A 12,744-nucleotide genomic window follows, 5' to 3' on the forward strand; every position below is an offset into this window, starting at 1 on the left:
ATCGTTTGAGCAAGCCATTCTTAACTCATTGTGTATATCCACAGGGTTGGTTAAACTGCACATTTGTTTGTACTGGATCCATGCGTTGATGAATAACGCCCAGTCTCTGTCGGTGTAACCATCCTCAATCACAGATCTGTCCGTTTTTTTAACGTGGGGCAGATTCAACACATTTTCACTGCCAGCACAAAGTTCATTGTTTTTTTTCTGTAAATTTATCAACTGATGAACTAGTCGTGAGTAATGATTGTCATCGGGCTGGCCTGTTTGCTTTTAGCATGGGTATTTTTTTTACTTACAAGAAGTGAACCGTTTAGGAAAAACATAATCGCATGCACATGTCTCAGTTTCTTTTCGTTTTTTGTTTAACTTCATTTTTTGGTAAATCTGTGCTGGTTGACTACCTTTAAGAAGTTGGGTATTTGTTCTCGAACGTATTTTGCTTTTAGGTTAATTATTTAGAAATCTTTTATTCAACATGAGGAGGGGAAGGTGTTTTGTAACTAATTTAACTAACAATTTAATCCCAAATTCTTAAAGGTAAGTCTTCCAGTGGTCAACCAGCACACTTTCACCCATTTTTTAAAGGGATTTAATGTTGTTTAATACCGGGCACCATCATCGGATACCTCTGCTAGTGATAGAATAAAAACTCCTTGTTTGTTATGAAAATGCACTGAGATTCTAAAAGAGCGGACATTTAGGAAATTTCCCCCCCCCCCACCTCTAAATTCCACAATGTACACCTTTTTTTTTTCTTTTTTCACATTAATCTAATGGATTACAAACTTAACTTTCAGATAAAAAAAAAAAAATTTGGAAAAAAAATATTTTTAAGACTGGGTCATTCCATGTCAATTCACCAGGCCATTACACCCACCAAGACCGAATTAATTGAAATTTGGCACAAATATTTCCCTTCATGAGGTAGGAAAATTTGCCAAATAATTTGAATCTAAACCTTACCGTTTGGATTGGGGTGGGGGTGGGGGTAAAATGTGCATATTTTGCTTCTAAATTTATGCCCAAAACGTCACAGAATTTCAGTGTTTTATAAAATTAAAAATAAAATACTTTCAATTATTCAATATTTCTGAAGTTTGGTAGGAAAGGGCATTTAGGGACTGTAGAATCCAAATATTTAATTATTTTAACCTCATAACTGGTAGAAAACATCAATTTTTTACCTATGTAGTTTATGGTCATAGTTTATGGTCAGTCTAGAGAAAATATGTCCTCTTCAATTTTCATATTTTTTTATAGCATCTACTATGACTGTTTAAGTTCTCAAAAAACATTTTTGAGGGTTTCTAGCCTACTGTGAAGTTTATCATTTTTTTTTGTACGCGTGGTAATTCAGTGAAAGATTGATAAAAACAATCATCCTAATGCTCCCAAACTTCTCAAATGTTCATATTGTGTTAAGTAATTTCTTAAACAATTCAATAAGATAGTCTTTGTCAATTTAAAAACAAAATAATCTCTATATAAATAAAATGAACTCATTTTTTCCCCCCGTCTGATTTTGACCTTAATAGGATTAAAAATCAAGATATTTCATGCAAATATAATATGCACAAACGGCAGAACAATATCTGAGGTGTGTTATAGGCTTATTGTTTCTCAAATTCCTCGATAATCTTAGATTTCTATACTTTTTCTGCTGAGAAGTCACGGCCAAAATCGGTTAAGATCAATGGAAGTGGTAAAATATTTTCTCTCTAATAAATTCCTCCTCCCCCTGCCACCACTCAACACCGTTTGGGGATCGTTCACAAGGAACAGTTGAGAAGAGAACACCGGTTTGGCTTCGTAGTTCTTTCATGTGAAGTTATTTAAAATCACTAAACTAAGCTGCAGTGCTCTGTGGCGTAGTGGTTAGCGTGCTGGACAATTCACATTATATTTTCACGTTCGCGCCGACCTACCGTAGTCGTTTTTTTTTTTTTTTTTTCCCTAAACAACTGGAATGGGCTTTTCTTGGTGGCCGAACTGTTAACGTTGCAGATGTTTTTTTTTGTTTTTTTTCACGCTTTATTTTCCTACTTTTACTCATGACTCCGGGTTTGATCCTTCCTACTTACCTACCATAACATTTTTTAAAACTCCGCCCCCCCGTCCCGGAAACAAACACTCGGGCAACGCCGGGTACCCCCGCTAGTTTAAATATATTTTGCAGATATTGCATTTTGTATGGTATGGATAGATTGTCTTTAACAAATGATAAACATTGACTCATGCATTAGGATCAACACTTTATAGAGTTTTTGTAGAAAGGGTAATATTTATTGGAGAGAAGGGGTAAATTCCAAGAAATCTTGAGGGAAAGGATAGATGTAAAGACCACAAAAGACAACAGTATTTAGAGTAAAATAAATTAAAAGGTAAATATTACCTTTTCACTACAACAGAACACCGATCTCTCTAGTTTGTTTTTTTTAAGGTCACTGGCCACAAATATGATAATCAAACCTAATCAATCAAACCAAATCGCCAATTTACTGTTTGAATGGTATTAACTCCTAATTAATCTAAAAAAATTAAGTTTTCACGAGCAGTTTACAAAAATATTTTTGTTTTTCATTCTTTTTTTTGGGGGGGAGGGGGGTATTCAATTATAGAACTAGAATAACAGGCGTTTCTGCAGTTTAATTACCATTTTTCCGTAAGTAACGCGCCGACATTTACCAAGTAGAATACCATTTCACATTTCATTTGGCCATCCAACACACCCGCCCCCGCACCTCCACCGCCCACCCCCAAATGTAAACAGAATTTCTGTGAAATGTTAAACAGTATTCTACTCAGTAAATGTTGGTGCATTACTTACGGGAAAATGATTAATTAAATTGCAGAAGCACTAGGTGTATCAGAATTTTTGTAGGAATTTTTGGCACCCCCTAACATGAAACTGCGCATAAAATATAAAAAACTCGTAATTTCTCTTTTAAAAGTGGGTTGTTTATTTTCTTTATGGATTATACTTCCAAAATAAACTATTTCTATTAAAAGTAATATAAATATTTTTTTTTTACTTTTTAAAAAACAGTAATGTATTTTACGAACTCAATATTTTTCAATTTTTAAACTTTAAAAATCTATCAAAATTTTTCTATTGATTCTATTTTTACGATATTTTCAGGGTCAATGTGAAATTTTATGCTCTTTCCAATAAACTGAATATAATATTTTAGACAAACGTTTTTTTTTTTTTAATTCACGCCCCCCCCCCATTTTCAAGTGTCTATTAAAAAGTAAATAATTAATTTACTCAAAGTTTTATATATCACAAATTGAAGAGAAAAGTTCAATAAATAATATATTCAAATTTAAAACCAAAAAAAAGTAGTGTTTTTTAGAAATTTACCTGTAAAGTTCGAAGTTTAAAACCTTTTTTTTTTTTAACCACGTTGTTTGTCTTTTTTTTGTTTGTTTTTTTTAATGAAACCTTGGTCCTTGCTCCTTTAATTGAAAAAAAAAATTAAGGCTTGAATTACATTTTTCGAGTAGTTATAAGCTTGGAAAGACAGGGGGTCGAATAATTCACGCCTCCCATTTTGAAATATCTATTATAAAAGTAAATAATTAATTTACTCACCAGTGTTATATCACAAATTGAAGAGAAAAGGTTAATAAATAATATATTCAAATTTAAAACCGAAAAAAGTAGTGTATTTTAGAAATTTACCTGTAAAGTCCGAAAAAGAAAAAAAAAAAAAAAATTTTTTTTTTTTTTTAATGAAACCTTGGTCCTTGCTCCTTTAATTGAAAAAAAAAATTAGGGCTTCAATTGCATTTTTCGAGGAGTTATAAGCTTGGAAAGATGGGGGTGGAATTATTCACTATTTTTCACGAAATTTCTGACGCACCTACAGAAGCACCTGTTAAACTACACAAGTTCTTTAACTGAATACCCCCCTCAAAAATGAACGAAAAACAAAAATATGTTTTTATAAACCGCTCGTGAAAACTTACTGACAGCATTATTTTTTACTATTAAATGAGGTGAAAACTTTATTTTAGAAAAAATATTTCTTGTCTTTTAAAATGTCCGCCATGTATTCATGCACCTTGTGAAACGTCAGGTGACTACGCGCATTTCAGTAAGAAACCGATCGCGCGTAGCGTAAACAAAGGTGGTAAAATGGCACAAAGTAGTCCCAGGGCCCAGGGGTTCATACCATGCAAATGGTAAATATGTGACGGGGTTTATAAGATTCGTTGTCAGCAACCTCGAATACCCTTAAAAAACCAAATTAGAATGTCGGTGTTTTGTTGTAGCGTACTAATAAAATTAAGAAAGTGAAAAAATTGAAGTCGGTTTTAGGGGCCATGTTTTGGCCCTTTTGGCTCTTTTTTTTTTTTTTTGGCCTTTTTTTCCGAAATGGGAAACAATATGGCCGCCAGTAAAATGATAGTGATTACGTTGGATACTGAATATCTTCAAATATGGATAAGTACTTGTTTGCGCAAAAAATAAATGCGATATTCGTTCTCAGCGTACCCGAAAACGTGTGGAAGTCGACAAATTAAAGGTGAATGCTGAAGGGTCGGTAAAAAAAAAAAAAAAAAAAACATTAAATATAGCAGTAGCTTTTGTGGGTATTCCGGCATAAAGCTCGAGACAATAGTCTCTAACCCCCTTTCACAACAAAAGGAACTAATTTCCCTATACACCGCTTTTGGTTACTATGGGAACAGTTAATTTTTGTGATGATTCGATTTTTAATAATAAACAATATACAGGACATTTTAAAAGTAAAACAATAATTGTTTAATAGTAATTATTAAAGAAAAAGTTAAAATTTGACTTTTTTGGCCTTTTTTATCTAAAAAATGTGGTTTTGTCTTTGAATTTGGCCTTTTTTGCTGAAAGATTTGGCTTCAAACATTTATTGTAGCCTACAATATACAGGATTTTTTATTTATTAATTTTTGTGATTCGAGGAATAAACCAATAAAATCTATTTTGTTTTTTATTATTGTTGATTTTTTTTATTATTGTTGATTTTTTTTTATTATTATTGTTGATTTTTTTTTTTTTTTTAATTATTATTCGATCTGAAAACCCGCACAAATTATTAGTATCCTTGCCGCTAATTAATCGAAAAATCGTACGCGTTCTGCTGCACTTATGGAGAAAATTGTTGATGATGTTATACCTGCAGCAGCTGACCTGTGTTTTTTGGAGTATTCTCAGTATTCATATTAAGCAATGTAATTCTTTGTTATCGGTGGTGGCCATTTCTATACATGCAAGCAAGCGCATTTAAATTTGTCACAAAAAAGTAGTTTTTGGGATATTAATCAGTGTAGTTTATTATTAAAAATAAATATTAATATTTAAAATAAAATAAAATGTGTTTATTATTAAAAATCGAATCATCACAAAAATTAGCTGTTCCCATAGTAACCAAAAGCGGTGTATAGGGAAATTGGTTCCTTTTGTTGTGAAAGGGGGTTAGAGACTATTGTCTCGAGCTTTATGCCGGAATACCCTTTTGTGTAGGTTTCTAAGTATTTTGTTTTATTTTTAAGTCGTTTTCAAACTTCAGATATTTAGGTGTCAGAGCTCGCCGTCGTCTTTCCTGTTCGCACCTAGACACTATGTTTTTCGGGTAATCGTGAAGAAAGAGAGAGCCTGTTTCCTCGGTTTGACTATAGGTGGCGTTACTGTCTGTCCACCCCGTTACGGAAGCACAAAATGTATATAATGCCACCCTTGAAATAAAAATAAATGTTTTGGTCATATTTTAATTTTAAACGTTTTTTTTTTGTTTTGTTTTTTTTTGCAAACATATTTAAGTTTTATTTTTTTTTTCAAACATGTTTACGTTTTTTTTTGTTTTTGCAAACATATAAGTTTTATTTTTTTCAAACATTTACGTTTTGATGCTTGTTTATTTTCAAACATTTACGTTTTTTTTGTGTTTTTTTGCAACCATAAACTAAATGTTTTTGCTATATTTTTCTTTTAAACATATTTATGGGTACAACCGTTTTTCCGCGAGTATTTTTTACGCTCTTATGATTTAAAAAAAAAAAAAAAAAAAAAAAATCAACGTTTTTTTTTTTTAATCTTTTTTTTATGGACCCCTCCCTTTTTTCTTACTTTTCTGCACTTATTTTACCTTTTCCGCGAGTAGTTATATATATATATATATATATATATATGAAAAAGGATATTGTAAAACCTGAATCTTACTTGAAACTACAATTTAAAAATAGCGCGGTACAATAAGTGCATAAGCAAACTTTTCAAAAAGAAAAATATTTCAAAAATATTTAGTTTATGCTTGCAAAAAAAAAAAAACCCTTAAATGTTTGAAAAAAAAAACAAGCCACGTAAATGTTTGGAAAAATAAAACTTAAATATGTTTGCAAAAACAAAAAAAAAAAAGGTAAATATGTTTGAGGAAAAAAACCCAAACTTAAATATGTTTGCAAAAAGAAAAAAAAAAACATGTTTAAAATTAAAATATAACAAAAACATTTATTTTTATTTCACGGGTGGCACATTTTGTGCTTCCGTAGCTGGGTGGACAGACAGTAACGCCACCTATAGTCAAACGGAGGAAACAGGCTCTGTCTTTCTTCACGATTACCGTTTTTCGAACCACGTGAGTACCCTAAGTTACTGTTCTACCTATCTGGATAAATTTTTAGTGTTTTTACTCACGTGGTTCGAAAAACATAGTGTCTATCGATAGGTGCGAACAGGAAAGACGACGGCGAGCTCTGACACCTAAATATCTGAAGTTTGAAAACGACTTAAAAATAAAACAAAATACTTAGAAACCTACACAAAAGCCACTGCGGGTTTGTATTACTGTACACAGATCCGAAAAAGTTGTTAAAAAACTAATATATAACAAATAAATGTTATCAAAGGCAAGATAAGTTACTTTTCTACCTAACTGGATATATTTTTCGTGTTTTTATTCAATATAACATGTTTATTCAGCTCGAAAAACATACAGTGTTTACCGATGTATTGGAAAATTCAAGATGGCGCCTGACTCTCTTTAACACGGTAAGTTTGGGAAACGGTGTTATAAAAAATTTAAAATGTGTTGGAAAAAAAAGAAGTCATATAACTAAGAGTAGCTAACCTGAAGTGAGGTTGCGAAAAAAATACAATCTTCTTCGCGACCTTCTTCTCAGGTCTTGTAACCACAGTAACATAAAAAGAATAATGAAGACTCTTCACAAAGGAGGAAGGTTTTTATAACAATTTACCTTACTCTATTAGCATAAATAACCACAATGCTATTGTTCTTCTTGATTGTTGGAAGACCATCCTCACCTCCGGCAGCTACACTCAGGTAAGCTATGTATTATTTACCACAAATGTTAAAAATCCACCGAATATATGTAAACCTATGTCACGGTAACATATATTGAGCGAGTTTTTAACAGTATTTTGTCTAGTTTTTTATTTATAACACTTTTTTCCAAACTTACCGTGTTAAAGAGAGAGTCAGGCGCCATCTTGAATTTTCAAATACATCGGTAAACACTGTATGCTTTTCGAGCTGAATAAACATTAACATGTTTGTTTATTCAGCTCGAAAAGCATACAGTGAATAAAACGAAAAGCTCGAAAAGCATACATTGAATAAAAAACACGAAAAATATATCCAGCTTGCCTTTGATAACATTTATTTGTTATATATTTGTTTTTTGACAACTTTTTCGAATCTATGTGTACAGTAATATAGACCCAACGTTTTTTTTTTTTTTTTTAATTTTGACCACTCTTTCGCATCTCTCTGGATTGTAAAACAAATCCTTGTTGAATGAAATAAACAGTTTCCTTTAAATTAATTAATGATGTTTTTACACATCAAAATAACCCGTGTAGGAAAGATCTTTTGTGAAAAAATAATTAAAACATAAAATGACTTTAACAAAAGAAAAAAAAAAAACACTTCTCGTCTTGCATAATATGGTTTAGTAAATATGATTTAGTAAATAATGCAGGATTTTAGAAAAACAAATTAAAAATTTACTTACATGCTGCCTGCAGATACCGGAAGTATACAAAGAAAATAAAAAGCCGACATAAACTAAATTATACGATTATCTTATTATTATCGCCATTTTTAAAGCCAACATAATTTTTCTCTACAATTTGATTAAAAAGAAAACTATTTATTTTTTATATAAATATATATATATATATATATATATATATATATATATATATATATATATATATATATATATATATATTGTTTTAATGTGTGCGCGAGGCTTCTTTATAACAACTTCCGGTATGCTGCTGGATTTTTTGTCGGTGTTGCCAGATTAGCCTTTTCCTGCAAACTTGGCGGTAGTTTGGCCTTTTTGAAAATGTTACTTCAATTCTAGCTTTTTTTCTGAATTTTTTATGAAAATATTTGATGTTAATTGTTCAAGAAAACGTTATAATTAATTTTTTAAGTTTGGTCTTCAAGTATTGTGTAGGCTATTTTAAATTTTGGCTTTTTCGTCACTATTTTACAAATATATCAATTTTGAAAGTTATCAGTGAAAATGCTACAACCAAGTATTTATAGAAATGAGACAACGCAATGGAGTTTCATTCTATATTAATAAACAAACTTTATTTGTTATCTTCATTAGTAGAGTGTTCAAGAGAGAAACAGGTTAGTAGGTTGAAGCGTTCTTGTGTAAAAATAGATTTAATATCATGCCGGCTGGTTGAAGGAAAGAATAGTTCAGTTCCGTTTACATGTGTTTATGGCTAGTAATTGTCGAAACAGAAGAAGCTGATTAAAGGAGAAAGAAAGGGCAAAGACATAAGTGTGTTCACGTGTTGTCGTGTGTGTGTGTGTTCTTTAGAATGTTCATTTGGGTACCGCACGTGATAACAAATCGGAGTTTGAAAAGAGCCATTGTTAGCTTGTAATACTCACGTGCAACCTAGGGCTTTCGCCCCAGGCTAATGTCTGCTGCTAAAGCCAGTGAGTGAGAGAGAGAGTTTATGATTTCGCCTTTTATGTACTCGGTCACGTGATTGAGAGCTGGCTTGTGATTAGACAGGAGGAAATGGATTTCAAATCTCATCGTGAGAATTAGTTTCTGCCTGTGATTGTAGTGAGTGTCGGCTGCTACATATGCAGTTTGGGCTTCAAAAGTTTTAATGCTTTTAAGTTTTAGCTATTTTTTCAATGAATTTACATAAAAATATATTTGTACTAACTATAAAAGAAAACGTTAGACATCTAACCATCTAACCATGAATTTACATAAAAATATATTTGTACTAACTATAAAAGAAAACGTTAGACATCTAACCATTTGCTGAAAGCGTCCACTATCACCAGAAACATGACCTTTAAATGGGCCTGCATAATTTATGTGCAGTCTAGACCACTCCTCTTCAGGGATTTCCCAAGGATGCAAAGGTGTGGTTGCTGGAATTGGATTGGTTTGCTGACACTCATAGCAATTCCTCACCTTAAATTCTACTTAGCCTTTTCATTTTTACAATTCCTGGATGTCCATCATGGAGTGCCTTGAAGAGTCCTTTCCACCCTTGTATGGGTACTACTACTCGGTTTCCCCAAAGTAAGCATTCCTCCACAGTTCCCAATTCATATCTTCTATTGAAGTAAGTCTGCCAATCTTCTGTAGTAGGACACTTCTCTGACCACCCATTTTTTACATAGTCCAGCACCTGCTTTAGGAGTTTGTCCTTTTTTGTCCACCTTGCAATTTCTTAGTATGTAACATGAGTTTGATCCAGGTATTCTAGCAGCATGATGTTCTCCTCTGGAATGGGCACTTCTTCCAGTGTTGTAGGCAACCTACTCAACCCATCTGCATTTCCATTTTTCCTTCCTTCCATATATTCTAGTTGGTATGTATATGCGGATAGGATTACTGCCCAACATTGAATTCTCACTGAACTGATCTCTGGGATTTTCTTATTTTCTTTAAAATATCCCAAGAGCGGTTTATGGTCAGTATATAATATGAATGGCCTTCCATTTTGCACCCCAAAAACTACTGCCAACATTTCCTTGTCAATTTGGGCATGATTATTTCTGCTGGTGCAAGGGTCCTTGATACAAAAGCTATGGGTCTTTCAGATCCTCCATGATGTGCGATAGTACAGCGCCTACCTCATATGGGGGGGGGGAGCATCACATGCCACTGTCACTGCTTTGTTTGGGTCGAAGTGCACCAACACTTTTGAAGAATTTAATTGTTCTTTTGCTTCCTCCCGTGCTCCTTCTTGTTTTGACATCCACTCTCATTTGTATTCCTTCTTCAATAACTGATACAAAGGAGCCAGAATATTTGAAATGTTCGGAATGTATTGAGCATAGTAATTTATCATACCCAGAAAAGCTTGTAGCTCCTTTACTGATGTTGGGCGTTGGGCCTCGTTGATGGCTTTCACTTTTTCTTCTGCAGGTTTTATTCCTTCCCTGTTTACTATATGGCCTAGATATAATACCTCAGGCACTAAAAATTTCCATTTTTCTCGGTTTAGTCGAATTCCACATTTTTCCAGCTTGTTCAAAACTTCTTCCAGGGTCTGTAAGCGTTCTTTTCTGGTTTTACCTGCCAGTAGAATGTCATCAATTCTAATAATTACGTTTCCAATGCCCTGCAAAATGTTTTCCATAGTTCTTTGAAATATTCCTGGGGTTGATTTCAATCCATAGCATAATCTGTTGTACATGAAAAGGCCTTTATGAGTATTAATAATTGTTAATTTTCTTGATTTTTCATCCAGCAATAATTGCTGGTAAGCTTGGCTTAAATCTAGCTTGGTATAAGATTCACCTTCTCCTAATGTCACAGATAGATCTTCCGTTTTTGGTATTGGATAATTATCCAATTTAGTGACTGGATTAATTGTCACTTTATAATCACCACAAATGCGTACAGACTGATCTGCTTTTAAAATAAATACTATTGGTGTAGCCCATTCAGAGAATTCAACTGGTGAAATTGTTCCTATGACCTTCACGTTCACGAGATGCACAACTTATATGACCTTCACCTTCACCGAGGTGCGCAACTTGACACAAAAAAAACAACTTCTTAATCAACTGCTAACACACGCGTCACTGTAACGTCCAATGACAACAACAACAACAACAACCTTCTCACTCGACCTGCCTTTTATACCACTCTCTCAATCCCTCTTCTTGCGCATGCGCCCGGAGATTCCTGACAACCTCGAGACTTCCGCTTATAAAAACCCAAGTTTTGTTGTCGCGCATGCCTACACAAGGCACAAACACGTGGGGGTTTGTTTTGTTGGTAAGTACTACACTCCCACCCGATCTGCTGATCACATAGAGGGCACTCCGGGGCTGGCCTCTTAGTTCGCTGGCTTCTGCGAAGGGTGGTATTTACAATCTCGGATTCAGGTTCTGGTTCTGGTTCTGGGTGTGGTTCTGGTTCTGGTTCTGATCCTGCCTGATCAGACGAACTACAACTACCACTCTCTTGCTCGGTGACCTCACTTATCAGCAGCTCATCATCTGATAATTCATCGCTCTCTGTAGTTGTGGGATGTACTTCATTAGCTGGGCGAAGATCGCGAACATGGCGTGGGGTTCCATCAACAAAGACCGACTGCTGGCTGATCACTCCAGATATTCGTCCTTGCTTAAACTTGGTGGTGCACCAGTTTCCAGGGGGTCTTACCCAAACTGGATTCCCTACCTTGTATTTGTCATGACTCTCCTCGTCGATTGGCTGGACAGTGTCAATATCCTTTATCCTAACACGGTATGTGAGGCACATGGGTTAGTTGGTCTGCACGATTACAGTGTGATGCCACGAGCGTTACACTCACCAACAGGTCATACTCTGATACTAGACTCTTCAGGGTGTTTAGCCTCCGCCGGATTGACATCTCACTGGCTGCCTTAGTGCGGACTCTCGTTCGTCTCGAAAGAGTGTCGGACACCCAGTGGTAGACGCAGAGAGAATCCGTGTACAAGTGCAACTTCTTTGACTGCCATTGCAGTGCCAGATTTAAACCCTTCGCAACAGCATCCAGTTCTGCCAGGTTGATGTGTTTAGCATCATTCACGGGTCGCAGCCAGCACGCGTCTTCAATTACATTTCCACGTTGCTTCAATAACACTCCCAATGCCAAAGAACTAGCGTCAACCCACACATTCACAGTGTCCCAATCGACACACCATTCTCCACGGGCAGGGTCCTCCTTGTCAACTCTCTCTAGGGTTTCCGTCGTCATCAGAGTTAGAAGAGCATCATCAGATACATCATCCCAACCTGTAGTTACTAAACTTGCCCTGCGTTTGATGACACCCACAGCTGCTCGAAGCCAGCCACATGCTGGTAAGTGACCAATAAGTTTCCCACACAAGGAAAAAATAGTCCACCGCGTAATAACATCAGGGATGTTTGGAATCTCACTGCCACACCTCCATCGTAAGGTACCGTCTTTCCCGCAGACGTCCAATCCTAATACCCGTGCTCCATCCCTCAGACGTTCAGGATCCTTGCACTCCAACCCGAATTGAGCTAACTTTTCTCTGACGTGCGACGCAGAGTGTATATCTTCATTGGCATACACATCGTCAATATAGGCCGATGTTGCGTCCTCAGTGGTCTTTTCCTGGGACAACACTGCATTTACAATGGTCTTCATGATTTGCGGTGCCACATTCAGCCCAAAGCCAAGTTGAGTAAGGCAGTATCTCTGACCCCGGAACCACACTGTCTGGAACAGCCGCAATGTCT

At 34.9% G+C, this 12,744-nt stretch overlaps 2 protein-coding genes across 4 annotated transcripts in view; one reads left to right on the plus strand and one right to left on the minus strand.

The window, feature by feature from the left end:
• LOC145259159 (WW domain-binding protein 4-like) overlaps window positions 1–8,151 on the minus strand; it is a gene marked incomplete in the record, with an annotated part of 109,238 nt that extends 101,087 nt beyond the window's left edge. The window contains 1 exon segment of the mRNA XM_080116887.1: window positions 8,017–8,151. Coding sequence (XP_079973013.1) covers window positions 8,017–8,066 — 50 coding nt within the window.
• The window catches only part of LOC145259156 (MBT domain-containing protein 1-like), a 498,271-nt gene continuing 492,730 nt past the window's right edge, over window positions 7,204–12,744 (plus strand). The window contains exon 1 of one of the 3 annotated variants that reach the window (XM_080116886.1): window positions 7,204–7,325. The gene's annotated coding sequence lies outside the window, so the exon portion shown is untranslated. The remainder of the gene's footprint in view (window positions 7,326–12,744) is intronic. The other 2 variants (XM_080116877.1, XM_080116884.1) reach the window with 2 other exon arrangements.

Source organism: Euprymna scolopes, chromosome 34, assembly GCF_053919585.1.
Source record: "Euprymna scolopes isolate OS-2025 chromosome 34, ASM5391958v1, whole genome shotgun sequence".
Lineage (NCBI taxonomy): Eukaryota > Metazoa > Mollusca > Cephalopoda > Sepiida > Sepiolidae > Euprymna > Euprymna scolopes.